The following is a 19,918-nucleotide window of genomic DNA, read 5'->3' as shown; positions in this document are numbered from 1 at the left end:
CTGTGAGCGATGGAGAACTGTTACCGTAACTATGGCTGCAGAGGCTGGCCCGGCCAGGAGTATCAGTGCTCTGTCCCCCTCTAACGGGAAACGACAGCTCAACGCTGTTCTTGCCGTCGCCAACGTGAAAGAGGCTTATCTAGAAGCAAGGCCTGCCTTATTCTCCTACCAGGTTAATCCTGGCTAGTACATCCGTCATGCTAATCTATTGATTTAGCGTCTGTCGTAGTAGCCATAGTAACACGGGTGTTAACTACAGTTCCCAGAGTCCCCTGAGAGTGGTGGCATAGCAGAGGGAGGATCATTCTTACCGTCGTCTGGTTTCTTGACGAAGGCGACGCCTTGCTCCTCAAACAGTTTACAGGCCGCGTAGACGTCAGGCACTGCGATACCAATGTGTCCTGTGATAGGATATGGGAGACAGAGAGAGAGAGAGAGAGAGAGAGAGAGAGAGAGAGAGAGAGAGAGAGAGAGAGAGAGAGAGAGAGGGAGAGCGAGCGAGCGAGAGTGAGCGAGCGAGTGAGTGATGGAGAGAGAGAGTGAGTTAGTGAGTGAGTGAGTGAGCGAGAGAGAAAGTGAGCGAGTGACAGAGTGAGTGAGTGAGTGAGTGAGTGAGTGAGAAAGGGAGAGAGAGGGGGGAAAAGAGGAGAGAGAGTGAACAGAGGAGAGAAAGAGAGAAAAAAAACATGCCACTGGGATGAATACAGGAGAAATAACAATCATAAGAAGCGTCCGATCTCTCCAGGACGGCAGCTACTGAGCAGCTCCAGAAGCGGGCGGGTGACAGCAGGTGGACTCACCAAAGCCGCGAGGGTCGGAGTTGCCGTTGTGGTAGGACTGGGTCTCATCGTTCTCAGAACCCCAGTTACTAGGGGGACGAGAAGAGGAGGGAAAAAGTGATTGTGTATAAATCCGGATAATATACTGTGTCTCTTACCAGGGTTCCTACACGTTTCAACAAGTCAGATTGAAGACCTTTTTAGACCTTTTTTAGACCTATTTGAATAGAATTTTAGACCTATTCGCGACACCATTTGATAGCTTTTTTGTCATCCTCGAGGTATACAGACAAAAAAGGAAGCGAATTGGCATTGGTTCCAGCTTGATTAATTTCCACGTAAATAGATGTGGTCGGACTGATTTCCTTGCAGGATCTAATTTTTCAGACCTAGCACCTCATTTTTAGACTGAATAACTGACATGTAAGACCTTTTTAGGCCTTATAAATATCGGAGTGCTGGATTTGAAAGACTTTAGGGCTTCTTAAGACCAGCGCGGGAACCCTGCTTACCTACAAAATCACACAGCTATTTCAGACATTGATCCAGTAGGGTTTAGCCCTATTATGTTTTGCTGTGTTTATCTGGCTATGTGTGCTGTACTGTTCTAATGTGATGCTGGATAGCAAAACACCATGGGTTATAAATGGTAAATGGACTGCATTTATTCCAAAGGTCTTTAATATGGTCACACACACACACACACACACACACACACACACACACATTCACACATTCACACACCAATGGCAGCAAGCTACCATGAAAGGCGCCGGCACGCTCAATGGGAGCAAAAATAAACTTAAAAGAAATTCTGATTCTGATTCTGGGGTAATGGTAATTGATCCTCCAAGAAAGTTACTATCAGCCCTAAAGTTACTGACAAAGTAACTTTGTTACTGACAAAGGCAACCATTCAAACACAGAGTGGAACTAGATATCATATCCACGAGCCCACTTCAGAACAGTGAGAAGAATGTGTTTGCTATGTAAGGGATATCAACCTGGTTGGTTCACTGTTTACTTTATTGATTGTTTGCTTTACTGCAGCAGTCACGCTACCCGGTCCACAGCTCTTCACTGTTCTGGCATCCCACTGCTGTCAGGACTGCAGAATCACTCCCTATCTTCCGCTGTAGACTGAAGACATCAGGCTACACCTTAACCGTCCCTCCTGAGACATCGACATCCTCTCTACTCCCCACTGCACAGTTTCTCTACTGTTAATATGAAATAAAATACAAATAACAAAATCTGTAGCGTTCTTCTAGCAGAAGTGCCAATGGCCACTGAGCCGAGCATACGTAGGTGACTTTTTCCTGTTATGATTGGTAGATAGATGATTCACTTACTTCGTCAAATGTATTTCTTGTAAGTCGCCTTTCTAAAGGCACCTAGCTAAATGCTAAATGTAAACATGTACAGTACATGTATTGATCCCATTACTGGAGCTCCATTGTGCCTTACTGTGTGAGCTCGATGGTGGCTCGCCTGGAGAACGTCCAGGCGGTCTTCTCTTTCACCTCGTCAGGGATCTCCTTCTTGTCCTCGTAGCCGAGGAAGAACAGAGAGAAGCGCATAGAGGGGAAGTCAAACTTCTGCAGTAACCTGAGAGAGGAAGAGATCACATTTACTCATGTGGAATGACACTGCATTTTTTAAATTTTATTATTATTAGATTAAATTAGACTAGATTCAACCTTTTTGGCATGGCACACAGAGTACAACGCAATGTATTTTCCGCTCTAGGCACAGGGTCAGCCACAGTCAGCGCCCCTGGAGCAATTAGGGGTGAAGTGCCTTGCTCAAGGGCACGACGGCAATGATAGGTAGGCACCTTAGATACGATGCCAGTGTTCAGTTTACAGGAAAGAGAGGTGGACTGAAAGAACACACAACTATGATGCACTGCACAATCGCCATGTGGTGATTATAGACGACGACCTTGGCCTGGGGTGGTCCAGTGGTCTAGCACCGCGGTCTACAGTGTACATGTTACGGTACATGTGGGAATACGGTACATGTGGGAAAACTAGGGTTAGGGTTAGGTGCTTCGTCGACTTGGTACATGCTGGCATGTCTAACCCTAATCCTAATCCTATCCCTAACCCTAACCCTAACCGTAGCACCCTAGCACCTAACCCTAACCCTAGTTTTCCCACATGTACCGTCTTCCCACATGTACCGTAACATACACATATGCCCATGTTGGCATGGGTTCGAATCCGGCCCATGCCCTGCTGACATGCCCTCTGTCCTCCTTACTTTCCTGTCTGTCTTCACTATCTCTATCCAATAAAATGAAAAACATGAGTGGGACTGCACCACTCAGAAAAAAATGACCTTTAAAAAAAATAAACTTGGTAAGGTGGGAATATTTAGGATTTAAGACTCACGTCATCCCCATGATTCTGGTGTAGAAGTCCAGGGATTTCACTGGATCCTTCACCCTGAGCATGGTCTGCTGCATCATGAAATCCTGCCACAACATACAATCCCCAATGAATACATAAGTAAGTAGCCTTGAGGTGTGAGGCGGCTCGATGTACAAGTACACCCCCTGGACATGACGCTGGTATGTCCCAGGGTCTGACGAATGAATACATTGAACAACTTATTAGTGACATTTTGTTTGAAGCCACTGTAAAAATCCATCACGTTATTACTTTACCAATGCCGGGGTACTTTTTTTACTTACTTACGTTGCTTATTATTATTATTATTGTGTTTCTTGAATCTGAATGCTGCAATGTCAACGTTGGGGAACCAAAGCCAAAGCATTTGCCTCTTGTGTACAGTACAGTAAGATAATACAAGTAATAAAGGCGATTCTGATTCTGATGTTGGGCTTGGGACACTGTAGACTAGAGGCACTGTATTGTGGAGACTATCGAATCCACCATCATAATACAGAAGAATTATCTGGCAAATGTGTTGACCAACACTGACCTAATGTTAACACCATGTCTGTTTAATACCAAATGTGATAGTCACACTTGCATGTCAGTCCTTGTTAATGACAGTAGTACCATGTCAGGTTGTTAATGACATTAGTATCATGTCAGGTTGTTAATGACAGTAGTATCATGTCAGGTTGTTAATGACAGTAGTACCATGTCAGGTTGTTAATGACAGTAGTACCATGTCAGGTTGTTAATGACAGTAGTACTGTTGTATTTTTAGAAATTGACGTGTCATGTTGTCAAGGAATTGGAGTTCTGAAAGAACACAAACATTTAAACATTTCTAAATTTCTAAATTTCACATGCTGCGTTCCACCTCGAAATCTCAATGATTTTTCCCAAAACTTTGCAAAAGTCATTTGTATGTGCATTAGAACAAAATGCAACAATGAACACGTTGATATTTTGACATTACATTTTTTGCATTGCATTTTGATGCACCCTAATGCACATAGCTACTGTGAAATTCCTGAATTCCTCTCATGCAGTCTCACCGGCAGTCATACACAGATCATCACACGCTCCAATGAGCATGTTCCCATGTTGTTATGTATGTTACTCAGAGTGTAGTGTTTCCACAGTTTGCAGCACCGGTGCCAATGATCTTAATACTCTGACCTCGATTTATAAAGGTGAGAACTGCTTATTGCCCACCCAGAAACAGGACAAACTGTTCAGCTTATTGGGGGGGGGGGGGACAATCTATGTAGCACAGCAGCTTTTAGTATGTTGATCCTGACATGGAGAAGAACCCCATGCATGGAAGGAAAGCAGGGAATAATAAGTTCACTTCTGGTGGAAAAAAGTCTGGCAAAACCTCTCACCTTAGTAAGAGGGTTTCCATCTTTGCAAGCTGCGACCACCGCTTCGTCTGACAGCCCTTGGTCGGTCATTTCTGCGTGGATCTGTACCGGGCGGGTTGTACTGGGTTTGGGTTCAGTCCCCTGCAACACTGGCGAGGTGCGGCTAGGAATTCACGGAAGGACTGGCAGAGTCCTGACAGAGGCCCAGTGCGCATGCGTGTGCCGCCCAATGACTTCGACTGGGTGGGAGGAGTCATGACACGTTGTGTTTTTATTTTTTTATGATTGTTATTTACACTAATTGCACACCTCATACCACATGATGAACACGGGACATGGGTTATTCTATCAACGTTGCTTAAATTAAGGACAATCCAGGCTTATTTTGATAAATCCCGCGATTTTTTATTTTTTTTAAATACAAATTTATTTTAAATCAGGCGAGACTTATCAAAATAAGCCTGGATTTTCCTTTAGCGACGTTGATGGAATACCCCCCTGGACATTTAAGTAATCAAATGAGTGAAGTGAAGACAACCCTGCTAAACGAGTTATCTGGACGTGTGACGTCATGCTGCCACTGAAGGGAGGGCTGACAGCCACAGGGGGCAGGGTTGCCAGATGGGATTGACAATTTCCAGCCCGACCAGAGTCGAAAAATCGAATCCACCAAAAACCAGCCCAGAACTTATACACTACCTAAATTTTTTCTCCGTCCAGTGTGATCAAAAGTAGCCCAGTTGAGCCCAAGTGCACGGCCTAATGACTTCGACTGGCAGTAGTCATGTTGTGTACTTTCTATTTGTTTATTTATTACAGTAATTGCACACCTATTGTGTGTGGATTGATGGCAAATTATTTTAATCAGTTTTAAATTGATGCTATAACAAAACAAAATGTGGAAAAAGTGAATGGGACTGAATACTGTCCGAAGGCACTGTATGCTAGGAAGTTGGTTACTAGGGAAGGTACATACGTAGCTACTCTCCTCGTCCTGATTGGTCAGCTGTCAGAAAGGCGCTTGACATCACACAGCGCCTTTCTGAAAAGTTAAATAAATTCAACTGGAAAAGGCGGTGGCAGCTGCGCTTTCCTCACGCTTTTTCTATTAATCTAACGAAATAGAATCATTTATTTTCACAGGTACAGGAAGCCCCGCCGTAAAGCAGGGCATCAAAAAATTAGTTGATACTCATAATGTTCCTCTCCACGGAAATCTTTAGTAAAAGGCGAAAGATTTATGCGATCTGAAGAGAAACCAGAGTGTACTGACTTCTACAGAGGAGATCGAGACATGCCGTTCTCAGAGACAAGAGTCACGGTGGCGGTGTTGACCTGGTCTGTCACACTGACAACAGTGACACACAAGAGCGATGATTAAACACGTATGTATGCTTGTATGGATTTGTGTGTGTGTGGATATGCAATTTATAACGAGTGTAGTTGTGAATGAATCTCCTTTATTAGAGTTATTATATCTGTTTTTACGTGCATTATTTCGCGCGAGTAGGGGATGACGGGAAATGGAGTGCTAGTTATTTCCTGGTTTAAAATAATTCGCCAATTCTAAGATATTGAACTCTCGGGTTTACTTAATCACTGGAATACATGTAAGGCATCACAGGGATACAAACACAATATGCCATGTCAACAGTGTTGACAACATCTAACAAATGTAAGCTACAAGGGCTGTAGTTCAACAATTGAACTTTCAACGCATGCGCATTTCCATCAGTGCATCATATCGACAATACCAAAACTGGTCGCCAGGTGGCAATCACGGGTCGTTTTCGGCTGCAGATTTCCTGCAGTTAAGAAAATAAGTAGGCCCACAACTCTTCTCTTTTTTTTTTAAGACTTTGAAAAAATAGCTTTTAATAGAAAGATCATTCAGATTCAACAGTTCCCCAGCATTATTGTATATTATCTTATATTATGCATCACATATTAACACAATGATATCTTTATGTTCATACTTTCAATAGATCAACGAAACCTGGAACCCTGTCATTGCTCCAATAAGAGGTAGCCTTGTATTCAACATGATTTGCATGAATATATTAATTTCATTCTAAAATAATAATAAAAAAAACAGACACACACAAATAGAAAAAGGATTAAACGATTTGATCCCATATAGTGCAGATAATTCCCAGAAAAGTCCAGCATCCTTCATAACATTACATGTACTGTACTTGTTCATATTTCTCAGGTGTACGTAACCATAGACTTATATCAAACCCTTTATACAATTCTATGTAAAAACGTAACACCCTCATAGACTAAAAATAAACTAGAATTCAAAGACCAGATAGCAGTCTTAACTTCTTAATAGCAGTCTTAACTAACGGCCTACAAACAGACAGCTCAGTGCGTAGAGGAGGATGACCAGGCAGACAGAGCTGGAGGACACAGCTGTGCTGGAGCCAAAGATACTTTCACCTCAATAAGCAGAGATGCACAGAGGAGCAATCATGTGGATATACAAAGATATATGAAGATGTATGATTCATTCCAACTTAATGATTTTATGTTGGTCGCACTAAACTAATGAAACTTAAGGAATAAACCACACTGATCATAAAGATAGAAATCGTTTTTATTTGGGCAGAAAAGTTTTTGACAGTACAAAAAAAGATTCAAAATGCAGAGGCATTCTACAATCATTCAAATTCAAGTAAAAACAGTCGTTTGAATGTGTGAGGTTACATTTGAGGGTGACAACAACCATTTCTCTGCTGGTGTGGAACTGGGTTTTATACAGCCGTGAAGTGTTCAACAGCTTACTAACAACAGCCATTGCAAATTCTATTACACACAACTAAACATTTGCTTTCATAGTTTATGTTGTCTATAACATGTGATAATTCAGTGGCCGATCATGACATTGGAATTCTGAAATCAATCAAATGTATCAATAAATCAATCAGTCCAATTAGTTTTCATCCTACAGGAACGGTAGAGGACTAGGACACCTCTCCAATGCCGTAAACAAACCTGTGGTCATCTATGCACCACTTCAGAAACACATTCATAACCTGTGATCAGTACAGAAACACATTCATAACCTGTGATCAGTACAGAAGGAACATTTACATGTGGACTGACAGGGAGACATCGACCATGGGAACACCATCATAGCATGGAGAATTGACATTGGAAGCAATAATCAACATACATTTTCTAGAGCATAAACTATAAACAACATTTAAGTATCAGAAAAGGCTTCTGACATGACAGATCAACACAAATATATGAACCAAGGCACCAATCTAAACATACATTATTTCTGGAACAGAGTACGTTATATAGAGCCCCGGGAGTTGACGTCACGCAACCCAAAAATCAGAGTAATGGTCCTTAACGCCACCATTTTGGCAGAGTAGAAGCGGTAGTAGAAAGCGGGAGAGCGTCCAGTCCTCCATTATTATTAATGAATTTTGAAGCTAATTTTTGGCGATTTCACTGCATAGTGGACATATTCTCTTGCAGGAGGATGTCTTGCAGTTAAGTAGCCCGGTTTGGTCTTCAACTATAGACAATGGGGATTGATGGGTGAACTGATACCTGTGAGAGGACAGGGGGAGCAGACAGAAGGCTACACATTTCTGCTGCTTGATCATAATAAATATGTAGGTGATAGGCATCCTGTTTGCTTTACTTACTTATACTGTTTGCTAGGTGATGTGATTCAAAGTAATATAACTCTGGGTGAGATTAGACCACATGTAACGGGACGTAACGTTACCTACGGTTAACTTAGCCTAGCAGACAGCTAGCAGCTAGCTTGCGTTTTCGTTTTCGAATGGCTTGAATAGTACGCCGGGGGCGTTATAAGGGTCGTGATGTGCAATCTATTTAGTTTAGCGATGTAGCATTCTACATCGACTCGAGTCACGTGACGTCCGGAGCTCTATTGAATATGTGATAATGATATAATGATACAACTCTAAAGACTAAATCACAGAGAAAGATGTTTCTACAGAATAATAGGTTATGATAAAGCACCACTCTAACAGAGTAAGTAAGTAAGTAAAGCTTTATTTATATAGCACCTTTCATACAAGAAATGCAGCTCAAAGTGCTTTACAACAGGAATAAGAACATAAAGCGAATATAAAAACATATACAAGCATAGAATGAATATAAAAGCAGGGGAAAACAGTCAAAATAAAAGGTAGAGATTTACATTTCTTACACACTATGTGATACATGTCATACATTCATACACTACTATATATTATTTTAGCCCCCTCAGTGAGTGTAGTCACGCTAGTATGGGACCTGCACTTGTGGTACACGCTACCCCACCCGCAATGTTCTGCCCTCTCCCTTGGTTGCAGGGTATTTCAACCGGGGCCTGGTTACCCCTTAATATCCAGGACCTACGGTCCCTTCCTTAAGCCTAACTTGGATCTCGGCGGGCCTGGTTACCCCTGAAATCTAGTATCCAGGACCTACTGTCCCTTCCTTAAGCCTAACTTGGATCTCGGCGGGCCTGGTTACCCCTGAAATCTAGTATCCAGGACCTACTGTCCCTTCCTTAAGCCTAACTTGGATCTCGGCGGGCCTGGTTACCCCTGAAATCTAGTATCCAGGACCTACTGTCCCTTCCTTAAGCCTAACTTGGATCTCGGCGGGCCTGGTTACCCCTGAAATCTAGTATCCAGGACCTACTGTCCCTTCCGTAAGCCTAACTTGGATCTCGGCGGGCCTGGTTACCCCTGAAATCTAGTATCCAGGACCTACTGTCCCTTCCTTAAGCCTAACTTGGATCTCGGCGGGCCTGGTTACCCCTGAAATCTAGTATCCAGGACCTACTGTCCCTTCCTTAAGCCTAACTTGGATCTCGGCGGGCCTGGTTACCCCTGAAATCTAGTATCCAGGACAGTAAAATATTTAATTGAGCAGTGGGCAGGTGCAGATAAGCTAGTTGAAGGCTATATTGAAGAAGTGCGTTTTTAGCTTTCTTTTAAAAATATTTAGTGAGCTGGCTTCCCTGATCTCTAAAGGTAATGTGTTCCAAAGCTTTGGGGCATAGTTGGCAAAGGCTGCGCTCCGGATCTTGTTCTGACTGTTGCTGGGAACCTCTAATAAACCTGCGATAGATGATCTTAGTGTTCTTGAGGGTGCATAATTGGCAAGGGAATTAGCAATGTACTTTGAGCCTCGCCCATTAAGGGCTTTGTATATAAGGAGGAGGACCTTAAAATCAACCCTACATGTTACTGGCAGCCAGTGCAGAGTAGCTAGGACCGGAGTTATGTGTTCTCTCCTCTTGGTTCTAGTTAGAAGTCGAGCTGCAGAGTTTTGAATGAGCTGAGACCTCTACTCCAGGTGACACAACTCAACACTGTTTCCATAGTCATACCAATTGGGCCCAAACCCAGGATAGAGGGGCTCAGTGAATGTGGTCTGGACTCTGTGGAGGAGGGTCATTGTGTCAGAGGAGACGCTGTAGAAGGACAGAGTACCTGCCCTGTGATCCAGGTACACTCCTACTCTGGAAGACTGCGGGCCTGATACTTTAGTCAGAACATTATTGTGATAGAAACTATAACCACTACTTTGGTAGAATAACCTCCAGGACTTGTTATTGGATCCAAATTTACTGTCACCACCTGACCTGCTGATGTCTTTATATGAGACTGCTGCAGCACATTGACTACCACTCCTCTCAACCTCCCAGTAAGAGCGTCCAGACAGACCCTCTCTACACAGCACCTGATACTCGTCAGTGAATCTCTCTGGATGACCAGGATATGACTGGTCTTGTCTCATAATTGTCACCTTTCTGTTCCCCGCAGACAGAGACAGTCGTATGTGTGCTGTGTTTGGGTCCGGTGTGAGCTGACAGGCATCTGGGGGAAGAGCAGAGCAGAAAGCAAATCAGAGAAATAATGAAAGTCAGATATCTAACCTGTCTTTTATTCTTATTCTCTCTCATGGTTTGTAGAGAGTATCAATGGAGACTGTTTGCTACCTCTGGAGAAAGAGACTCACATTGTAAGAACTGGGCTCTGGTCTGGGGCTTTGGTGGCAGGAATAGATCCACTGCATCAACTACAGACACACAAACACATTCACAGAGAGAGAGAAAGAGAACATTCACATCATATCATATTACACATACAGTACATGTACTCAGGGATTAAAGCAAAAAAAAAATCTCCTGACTGAAAATGTGTTCAAGCCAAGTCATATTCTCATTTTAACCTCCACTATATGTTTGTATTTTATAACGTTAGCGTTTTAAGGGAAGAAGATTCTTTTGAACAGCTTTTCTATTGCCAGTTTGCTTTTATGTGATATCAATGCTGTTTTCAATTCATGAAATAAAATTGATACTTATTGCAAGGGTTGACTCTGACATACAAATAATCAGATAATGGGTGTGGCTTAGACAATTAGGGGGAGTGGCTTGTATGAAAGTGGGTGTGGCCTGTCGGTGGGGCCGAGCCGATTCGTAAAATATCTGAACCGTGTCTGTGGCACTTGTGGTTGCTGAGCTAAAGTCCTTTAACCTTCCTTTAACCACTAGGCCGGAAAAGCCTTCATTAAAGTGGGTGGCTGCTGCTGGCGTACGTTTGGGCCCAGGGAACGGGCATGGAAAAAGTCACAGTCACCAAACTCTACACACTCCTTGATTGTATCCCTACATTGTACCAAATCAACTTTCAGAGTCCTAGGCCATTCCTGGGAGGCCTTGCACGCGAGCTAGCGGGAACCTGTAGGGAGCTCTAATAATTGATGTGAAGTGCCTAGTGTAAAAAGACATGTTCTCACACGTACAGGGGTACAGGGAGTACAACATGTTGCATTTTCATGCCATTAGGGTTAGGGCTTCCTAGGGTTAGAGATGCATTTGGACTTCTGGAGTACCTCCACTACTTTCAATGGGTTCTGAAGGTCTGAGAGCAAAGGGCTTTCTACCAGGGGTAACTAACCCTGGGTAGAACCTTGGGTTCAAATCTGGAGTGTGTGGGACCAAATGTGTAGATGTGGTGAGCTAATGAAGCTCTTTGAGATTGAGATGAGAAAAGGGCGCTTGTCTCTTTAAGGCCCAGGAGGGAGTTAGCGATTAGCGATGTTAGCTTAGCGCCAGTTTAACAGAAGTAACTTCACTTTTAACATGACTTCCCGTGGTCGTAGCGGGCTGGTTGACGGCTTAAAATGACCGTGGAGACCTGTAGACCTTATCCAGCCATAGTCTTGTGTTTCTACCCCGGGGCATAGCCGGTGTTATTCACGGACAAACACTCCGTAGTAGAGTGGTTCTAGTACACTGGACATATGTAGCCAATTGACGGAAATCCGTCGCGACTTGGAAAAAATTTACGGAAATCCGTCGTAGCGACGGAGAACTTTAATCCCTGTGTACTGCAGGGGAGGCTGGAGGAGGTAGACATCGGAGGACAGGCTCATTGTAATGCATGGGACGGAATGAGGAATGGTATCAAATGCTTATCATTACTCATTACATTCCATGCATCGCAATAAGCCCATCCTCCAATTTCTACCTCCACCAGCCTCCACTGCTGTACTGTATACAAAGAGATGATTAGGACTGTGTTCTGAAGTTGCCTATATAAAGGGACTAGACAGAGTTTTAGCCCACCTATAGTTGAGATCTTAGGCCACTCCCCCTTAAGGATGTCCTCTAGTTTCTCTCTCAGCTTAGACACAGCCTCAGTTACATCTCCAAAGTACTGAAGTGGATGGATGGTGAAGCTGGGTAAGACTGAAGATACACTGGGACTGGAGAGAGAGACATAACTCTGGAGAGAGAGAGAGAGAGAGAGAGAGAGAGAGAGAGAGAGAGAGAGAGAGAGAGAGAGAGAGAGAAAGAGAGAGAAAGAGAGAGGGAGAGAGAGAGAATAAGTGAATAACTGAACAGTAAGGTCGTTTCAGTATTCCACATGGAGGTCAGTGTAGTTACCTGGTTACCATAGTTACCTGGAGGAAATGGATGTGGTCCTCTGTGTGTGAAAGCTGCCCCAGCTCAGCGTCTCTCCTCCTCAGCTCAGTGATCTCCTGCTTCAGTCGCTCCAGGAGTCCTTCAGCCTGACTCACTGTTGCCTTCTGCTGGGCTCTGATCAGCTCCTTCGCCTCAGAGCGTCTTCTCTCAATGGAGCGGATCAGCTCAGTAAAGATCCTCTCACTGTCCTCCTCTGCTGCCTGTGCAGAGCGCTGTTAGGACACACACACACACACACACACACACACACAGACACACACACACAGACACACACACACACACACACACACACAGACACACACACACACACACACACACACACACACACACACAGACACACAAACACACAAAGACACAGACACACAGTGGGATTGCATAAATAAAAGGTAAATAATATTAAGTGGAGAATGGCTGACTGGAGGAGAGCAGTAATGGTGCGTCTCCTCTGGTCAATACTCACTGTGAGAGACTCCACAGCCTGTTGGAGCTCCCTCAGGTCCTTCTCTCTCTCCTGGACTCTCTGCTGGACCTTCTGCTGACTCATCCCCAGCTGCCTCTGTGGACAAATAGTGAGATAAATGCCAGATTATATTATATGATATCATATATACAGTATATATATATATACTAAATATACTATATATTAAATCAATACTGACTTTCTCATCGGTGCACATCACCAATAATATGAATAAGAAAATGGCAGATGTAGTTTGAAATGAAAAAACATCACAATAATTGTAATACTCATTTAATACTATGATGGAATGTGTAACTCATATGGAATACATGTACTGTACATTAAGGCAATGTTTTACTTTATTTCATTATTTATTTTTTGCAGGACTTTATACATTTCAGATGACTTATAATCTGCTAAACTAGGTTAAATCTTGGGCCATATACTGTATATCCGTAGAGATTACAGTAAAATTATCTGATCATAAAATCCTGGTCAAATGATTATTTCAGTCATTAACTCACTTTAGTGTCAGAGACACGGACATGGACTTTCAGCTCCATCCCAGCCCAATAAAATATGATTTTGTATATATTAAAAAACCACACATCTTAAACAGTCCAATATCACACAATATCAACAGTAATATATAAATAGTGGTGGATTTTTAAATATTATCATAGTGTGTGTTCACTACTGTATATAAATATAACCTTTCTACAGCCATTAAGGGCTTTTAAAATCACAATATCTCCCCTTTCATCTCAAACATGAAGTGTCTCTCCTTTCTATCAATCATTCATTCTCTGACAGCTGCGAGTGGGAAGACCCAGTCAGTTCTACCTTTATCAAAGAGTCACCAACGAGTAGCTCTGGGGTGTATTCCATCAACATTGCTAAAGGGAAAATCCAGGTTTAGTCTGATAAGTCTCGCGAGAGTTCTTAAAAATATCCAGGCATATTCTGATAGGTCTCGCGAGAGTTATCAAAAATAAGCCAGGATTTTCCTTTAGCGACATTGATGGAATACCCCCCTGGTTCTTACCTGTTTCTCGGTCCTTTCTGCTGCGGCTGAGAGTGAGACTGTATCATGGCCTTTGTGTTCATCCATGGTACACAGATAACAGATATACTGCTGATCAGTACGACAGAAAACCTCCAGCAGTTTGTCATGACGAGAGCAGATCTTCTCCTGCAGCTGTGTGGAGGCTTTGACCAGCTTGTGCTTCTGAAAGGCAGGAGATTCCCAGTGAGGCTGGAGGTGAGTCTCACAGTAAGAGGCCATGCACACCAGACAGGACATGAGGGCTTTCTGCTTTCTCCCAGTGCAGACATCACACGCCACATCTCCAGGTCCAGCGTCACAGTGAGCAGGAGGAGCAGAAGGAACAGCTTGGAGTCCTGTGTTCTTCAGTTTCTCCACTAATTCAGCCAACATGGTGTTTTTCCTCAGAACAGGCCTGGGGGTGAAGCTTTCCTTGCACATGGGGCAGGTGTAGACCCCTTTGTGATCATCCAGATCCCAGTAGCATTTAATACAGCCCATACAGTAGCTGTGTCCACAGGGAATAGCCACCGGATTCTTCAGTAGGTCCAGACAGATCGGACAGCTGAAGGAGTCCATGCTCTCTGCCATTTTTGAAGAAATACGCTCCTCAATGTCAATCAAGTATTTAATGACAAAGATGAAGAAGCCCTGCAGTGATACAAACAATAGAAGCATGAATCGAGATAAAGTATAAGCAGGGTAAATGTATAATATATAACTTAACCAGAAACATTTGAATAAGAAACTTACAGGAATTAGGTGGACAGCTTAATAGACGAACACCGTAACATGAACGTCTCAAACTAAACAACAAATAACATGGCCGACTCCTGACTGAGCAATTTTGCTGCAAACACGTCTAGACAGAACAGAGTATTGGTTCTTCTTCTTTTTTTTATCTCAGTTTGAATGGCGGTTTGCGACCAACTTGAGGCGCTTTACCGCCACCTACCGGACTGTGTTTGGACGGTATATTTGACAGGGAAAACTTAAAAATGAAAGAAATAAACTAAATGGGGGGGGGGGGGGGTATCTTTCAAATACTGAATGACCTGTTTGTCCATTGTGATTGCACCACAGTAACCCCCCCATTTAGCCCTTTGAATTGCTGACCTCAACCGCCCTCTCTGCTCCTCATAATTCCTCACACTCCAGTAATACATGCTGCGCCCATATACCTGTATACACATGTTCGTCTGTGCGCATGCCTGTGTATGTGGGTGCATCCGTGTGTGTGTGTGTGTGTGTGTGTGTGTGTGTGTGTGTGTGTGTGTGTGTGTGTGTGTGTGTGTATGCATGAGTGTGTGTGTGCTCATGTGTATGTGTGTATGCATCAGTATGTGAAGGAACTATAGAACCAATTCACATGTTATGCTTTCTGCTATGTTTGTTTGTCAAGGAGAGGGCTTGCCTGGAGACGAGACTGCTGATCAACAAGAGGATGAAGAGGATGAAGATGCAGAGATTATATGAAATGAAATGAAATTGAATACACTATTGTACTTTTTTGTCCTCATAATTGTTGCTTGATTTATAAAACATTGAATGAAAATCCAGTTGTTGATATTTCTTGAAATAAAACAGTTTATAATGTATCGCTTGCATGTTTTTCCTCATTCTAATCAGTAATATGTACTATTGAAAACCTTGGTCTTTTAGTACCCTTGTTGTGCATTGTTGCCCTAGGCGGGGAGGTCAAATGTTATGCTTGATATATTATCAGGGACCCCCAAGCTCTCAAAAAGTGGGGTGAAATATTTTTTCCACCCTAAAATAAAAAGTCATGCCATATAGAGGGTTAAAAAAAGGCTTACGCCCTTCGATCAGGTGTCCAATGGCAAGACTGCACACTGTCTTGTACGTGATGACGTCACACACCGTCACCCGGAAGAACGCCTGCAACAACGTGAGCACAGCAGAGGTCTGTGATCTCTCTATCTATGGAGTCAAACGATGATTGATTTCTTTCTAAAGTAACTGAACCAGTTGTTGCTAGATTCTTTATGACAACTAGCTCTCACATTCGACGCTTTTACGGCAAAGTGTTTCAATCCAACATGTCAAGCGCTGATAACTTTATGTATTTTGCTTTTGGAAGCAACTTGCTGAAGGAGAGACTACAGCTGGCCAATCCCTCGGCCAAGTTCCACTGTACTGGCCAGCTGAAGGTAATGATATGATATGTAATGATATGTAATGATATGAACTGTACTGTACTGGCCAGCTGAAGGTAATGAATGAATGAATGAATGAATGAATGAATGAATGAATGAATGAAAGCTTTATTTCGAACATGTGAAAAAAGAAATAGTTATAACAACAAAAAACAAAACAAAACAAAAAACACTATTTACTTAACATGTCCGAAAAGGAGTAGGAAGAAGCATAAGTTTATTTAATCCTACCCCTTCTCCAATACTCAGAGATTAATAATTAATAATCTGCAGTTAACTTACTTCAATATTAATATATTTTTTTTTTTTTATTAAATCAAATTTATTTACGTATTTACATATTTACCAACAATAGAAAACAGATCATGTAAATAAACAAATAATCTGTGAAAACACCTGATACCTGTAATGATATGAACTGTACTGTACTGGCCAGCTGAAGGTAATGATATGAACTCAGGGTATCCGCGGTGTCTTGAAAAGTATTAAAAGTTGATAAATACATTTTGGGAAAATCAAGATCCTTAATAAGTATTAAAAAGTCTTATCACGATTTTATGAGGTCTTGAATTTTGTAGGTATTTTTCTGAATCAGACTCTGGCCAAAGAGTTTGAGTCCTAAAAACGTTTAGTAAAAGTTTGTGAATGTATTTGTTTTATTAAAAAACAAAGATGAACTGTTAAGTTAAAGGTGTCACTGATGTAAACGGTTACAGCTCGAAGTGGCGGTGAGGTCTGGAAAAGTATTGACAAGGTCTTTAAAAAGTCTTAGAAAGCGGTATTGAAATTAACCTCAAGATTCCTGTATATACCCTGTATGAACTGTACTGTACTGGCCAGCTGAAGGTAATGATATGAAGGTACTGAGCTATTTGCTCTTTTGACTCTTTTGTCGGAGCCACTGAAAAGGGTAGATTTTCTATGATATGGCTTATACCAACTGTTGTTATGTATGTTTAAAAAAAATAATAATACAAAACCATAATCAATCCAATGTTATGTATGTGTTCATTTGAGTAGGGACAGATGCAATAACATACCATCTATCAAGCCTTCTGTCTGTCCAACCTTTCAACTACCTAGCATCTTCCTTTCATCTACCTAGCATCATCCTTTCTTCCTTTCACCTACCTAGCATCATCCTTTCTTCCTTTCATCTACCTAGCATCATCCTTTCTTCCTTTCATCTACCTAGCATCATCCTTTCTTCCTTTCATCTACCTAGCATCATCCTTTCTTCCTTTCATCTACCTAGCATCATCCTTTCTTCCTTTCATCTACCTAGCATCATCCTTTCTTCCTTTCACCAGTCAGTCACTACTGCCTCACTCAGTATCTATTGATTAACCTCTTCATTGTTTTGATCTTTCGATACCATACAGTGACTAAATATTGAAAACTGTGTTACTGACTGTGGGTAATAAAGGTTAATGAAGTTTTCAAGGTAGCTGAGTACCAACACTTATACCACGGCCGACAGTTAGAGTATGGACCTTCATAGTGTATAATGAACAATGATGTAATTCGTCTAACCCTAACTATTGTTATTGCTCATACATATTCTTATCAGGTGGGCATGCTTCAGTAAGTCCAACTATTGTTCTTAGACATACTTATTATTATTATTATTATTATTATTATTATTATTATTATTATTATTGTTCCACCTGCTACTCCTCCTTCAACGTTTAAGCTATTTACACCAATCCAACTTTAAAACATGCAGAGGACATAACATTGCTATGACCTTTGATTTTGATACCTCGTTTTAAAATATAAACGATAAAAACTTGAAAGTGCACTTTTTTAATAATGGAGGTCGATAGAAACCAAACGATGCACTTTCTGAACAACTGCCGCTCCATTTCAACTGTAAAATGTGCCGAACACCTTTTTGTAACTCCAAAAACTCTCATCTGGTTAATCAACTCTACCAACCAACTCTATACCCACTCCATTGAACTACTCTTGGCTCTATCTGTCTGTCTGTCTGTGTCTGTCTGTCTGTCTGTTTATCTATCGATCTATCGGTCTAACTTTCTATCCAACCAAACTAACTTTATTCTAACACTTCTAACTTGATCCACTACCATAATAAGACAATCTCACTTTCTTTCAACTACTCAGCAAATCTATCTATGGAAGCTTCTTTTTGCCCACAAAGTTTCTTCTGGAACTTATTGTTTTAGTTTGTAACTACAACCCGCATTCTAATGGTGAGCTCATGAAGTAAAGTAAAGACCATAAAGTAAAGAAGTGAAGTAAAGTAAAGTGAAGTAAAGAAGTGAAGTAAAGTAAAGACCATTAAGTAAAGTAAAGACCATAACGTAAAGACCATTAAGTAAAGACAATGTGCTAGGAAAGCTGCAAAGTAAAACCGTGTTGTTTAAACAATGGAGATTTGCCTTTTAGCTTCATGGTGACATAACAAAAATGTGCATTGTCATGCTATTCTCGCACGCTCGCTCTTTCTCTCTCTCTCTCGCACGTGCACACTCTTCCATTCTCTCTAGGAATTTGACCTGAATTTTGGGCTGTGGGGGGAGAATATTGACAACCGTTGGCATGGAGGAGTAGCTACCATCGAGCCCAGGCCAGGGGGGGAAGTGTGGGGGGTGGTCTGGAGGATGAGCAACGACCACCTTGCCAGCCTGGACAAGTGAGTCACACACATACACACACTGACAGTCTCTGGGCCAGTGACTCCCAGTCGTGGGAATAGCCTTTAGCCATATACGACATGCCACGAAAATAGTATCTACGTATATTACATTTCTGATGATTTACTCAGGTTTACCTAATGCTTACTTCTTCCTTGTGTGTGTGTGTGTGTGTGTGTGTGTGCGTCTGCAGTCAGGAGGGAGTGGCTTTGGGGATGTACTGCCCCCTGGAGGTGACAGTACAGACTGATAATGGGCCGCTGCTCTGCAGGACTTACCAAATGAACCACTTCAACGCCTGCCCCCCATCCCCACAGTATAAACAGGTGACACACACACACACACACTCTCTCTCTCTCTTTCATTCGTCTGTCTAACCTGCCATATTAACTATTAACCAAATGTGTGTGCGTGTTGTCGTAACAGGTAGTGTGTTTAGGTGCAGAGCAGAACGGCCTTCCTCTGGAGTATCTACGGAAACTGGAGAGTGTTAAGGCCAACAGCTACAGCGGACCCTCCATACTGGACCAGATCTCAAAGGCCATGAAGTAGAGCACCAGCGCCACCCTGTGGTCAGGAGGAGTTGGCACCAGATAATGTGCCCTAGTCCCAAACAGGCTCCAGTCTTGCCCCTACAGCAAACATTTGAGTAGATCCGAAAGGACTGGATTGTTTAGACCTATCCAGCCCTGTCAGATCTGTAGACACAGCGGGTAGGGGGCGGGGCTAAAGGGCAGAAATGGGACAGGGCCTTGGAGAGCCACAGAAGACTGGCCTCACCCAAAAGGAATCAGGTCACTTACTCTTACAACAACAGTCGTGTTTCCTCAAACTTTGATCCTTGTCTCATCCACTGGTGGATGTAGTACAATGAGGAATGGTATCAAACACACGTCTCCTTATTAGCTTCAATAAATTACAATGAACCCGTCGTCCGACGCCCACCTCCACCATCCTCCCCTGGTTGACTTGCAGCACGTACACACTTGAAATAAATCACAGAGAAAAAAAACAGACATCTGCTTTTAGGAAACTTTATTACAGTGTCCATGT

At 42.4% G+C, this 19,918-nt stretch overlaps 3 protein-coding genes across 3 annotated transcripts in view; 1 reads left to right on the top strand and 2 right to left on the bottom strand.

Moving 5' to 3' along the window:
- glo1 (glyoxalase 1) overlaps positions 1-4,707 on the bottom strand; it is a 6,356-nt gene extending 1,649 nt beyond the window's left edge. Inside the window, exons 1-5 of the mRNA XM_080525796.1 lie at positions 4,567-4,707; positions 3,176-3,258; positions 2,247-2,387; positions 801-868; positions 312-401 (exon numbers count right to left, since the gene is read on the bottom strand). Of these exons, the coding sequence (XP_080381922.1) occupies positions 312-401; positions 801-868; positions 2,247-2,387; positions 3,176-3,258; positions 4,567-4,635 (451 nt within the window). The 5' untranslated portion in view covers positions 4,636-4,707. The remainder of the gene's footprint in view (positions 1-311; positions 402-800; positions 869-2,246; positions 2,388-3,175; positions 3,259-4,566) is intronic.
- A 4,932-nt stretch (positions 4,708-9,639) lies between these two features.
- On the bottom strand, positions 9,640-14,619 carry LOC308154515 (E3 ubiquitin/ISG15 ligase TRIM25-like; the record flags this gene model as incomplete). The annotated part of the gene is made up of 6 exons (XM_080527662.1): positions 9,640-10,406; positions 10,549-10,608; positions 12,164-12,286; positions 12,615-12,735; positions 12,984-13,079; positions 14,029-14,619. The coding sequence occupies 6 exons, from the start codon at positions 14,617-14,619 to the stop codon at positions 9,874-9,876; spliced, it is 1,524 nt and encodes a 507-aa protein (XP_080383788.1). The 3' UTR covers positions 9,640-9,873.
- A 1,342-nt stretch (positions 14,620-15,961) lies between these two features.
- LOC308152555 (gamma-glutamylcyclotransferase-like) lies at positions 15,962-19,805 on the top strand. The gene is made up of 4 exons (XM_080525556.1): positions 15,962-16,199; positions 18,719-18,864; positions 19,059-19,191; positions 19,292-19,805. The coding sequence occupies exons 1-4, from the start codon at positions 16,035-16,037 to the stop codon at positions 19,415-19,417; spliced, it is 570 nt and encodes a 189-aa protein (XP_080381682.1). The 5' UTR covers positions 15,962-16,034; the 3' UTR covers positions 19,418-19,805.
- The last annotated feature ends 113 nt before the right edge of the window (positions 19,806-19,918 follow it).

Source organism: Nansenia antarctica (genome assembly GCF_963989245.1).
Source record: "Nansenia antarctica genome assembly, chromosome: 3".
Classification (NCBI taxonomy): Eukaryota; Metazoa; Chordata; class Actinopteri; order Argentiniformes; family Microstomatidae; genus Nansenia; species Nansenia antarctica.
The sequence above is the reverse complement of the archived record's forward strand: the minus strand, read 5'-3'. Positions and strand labels throughout refer to the sequence as shown.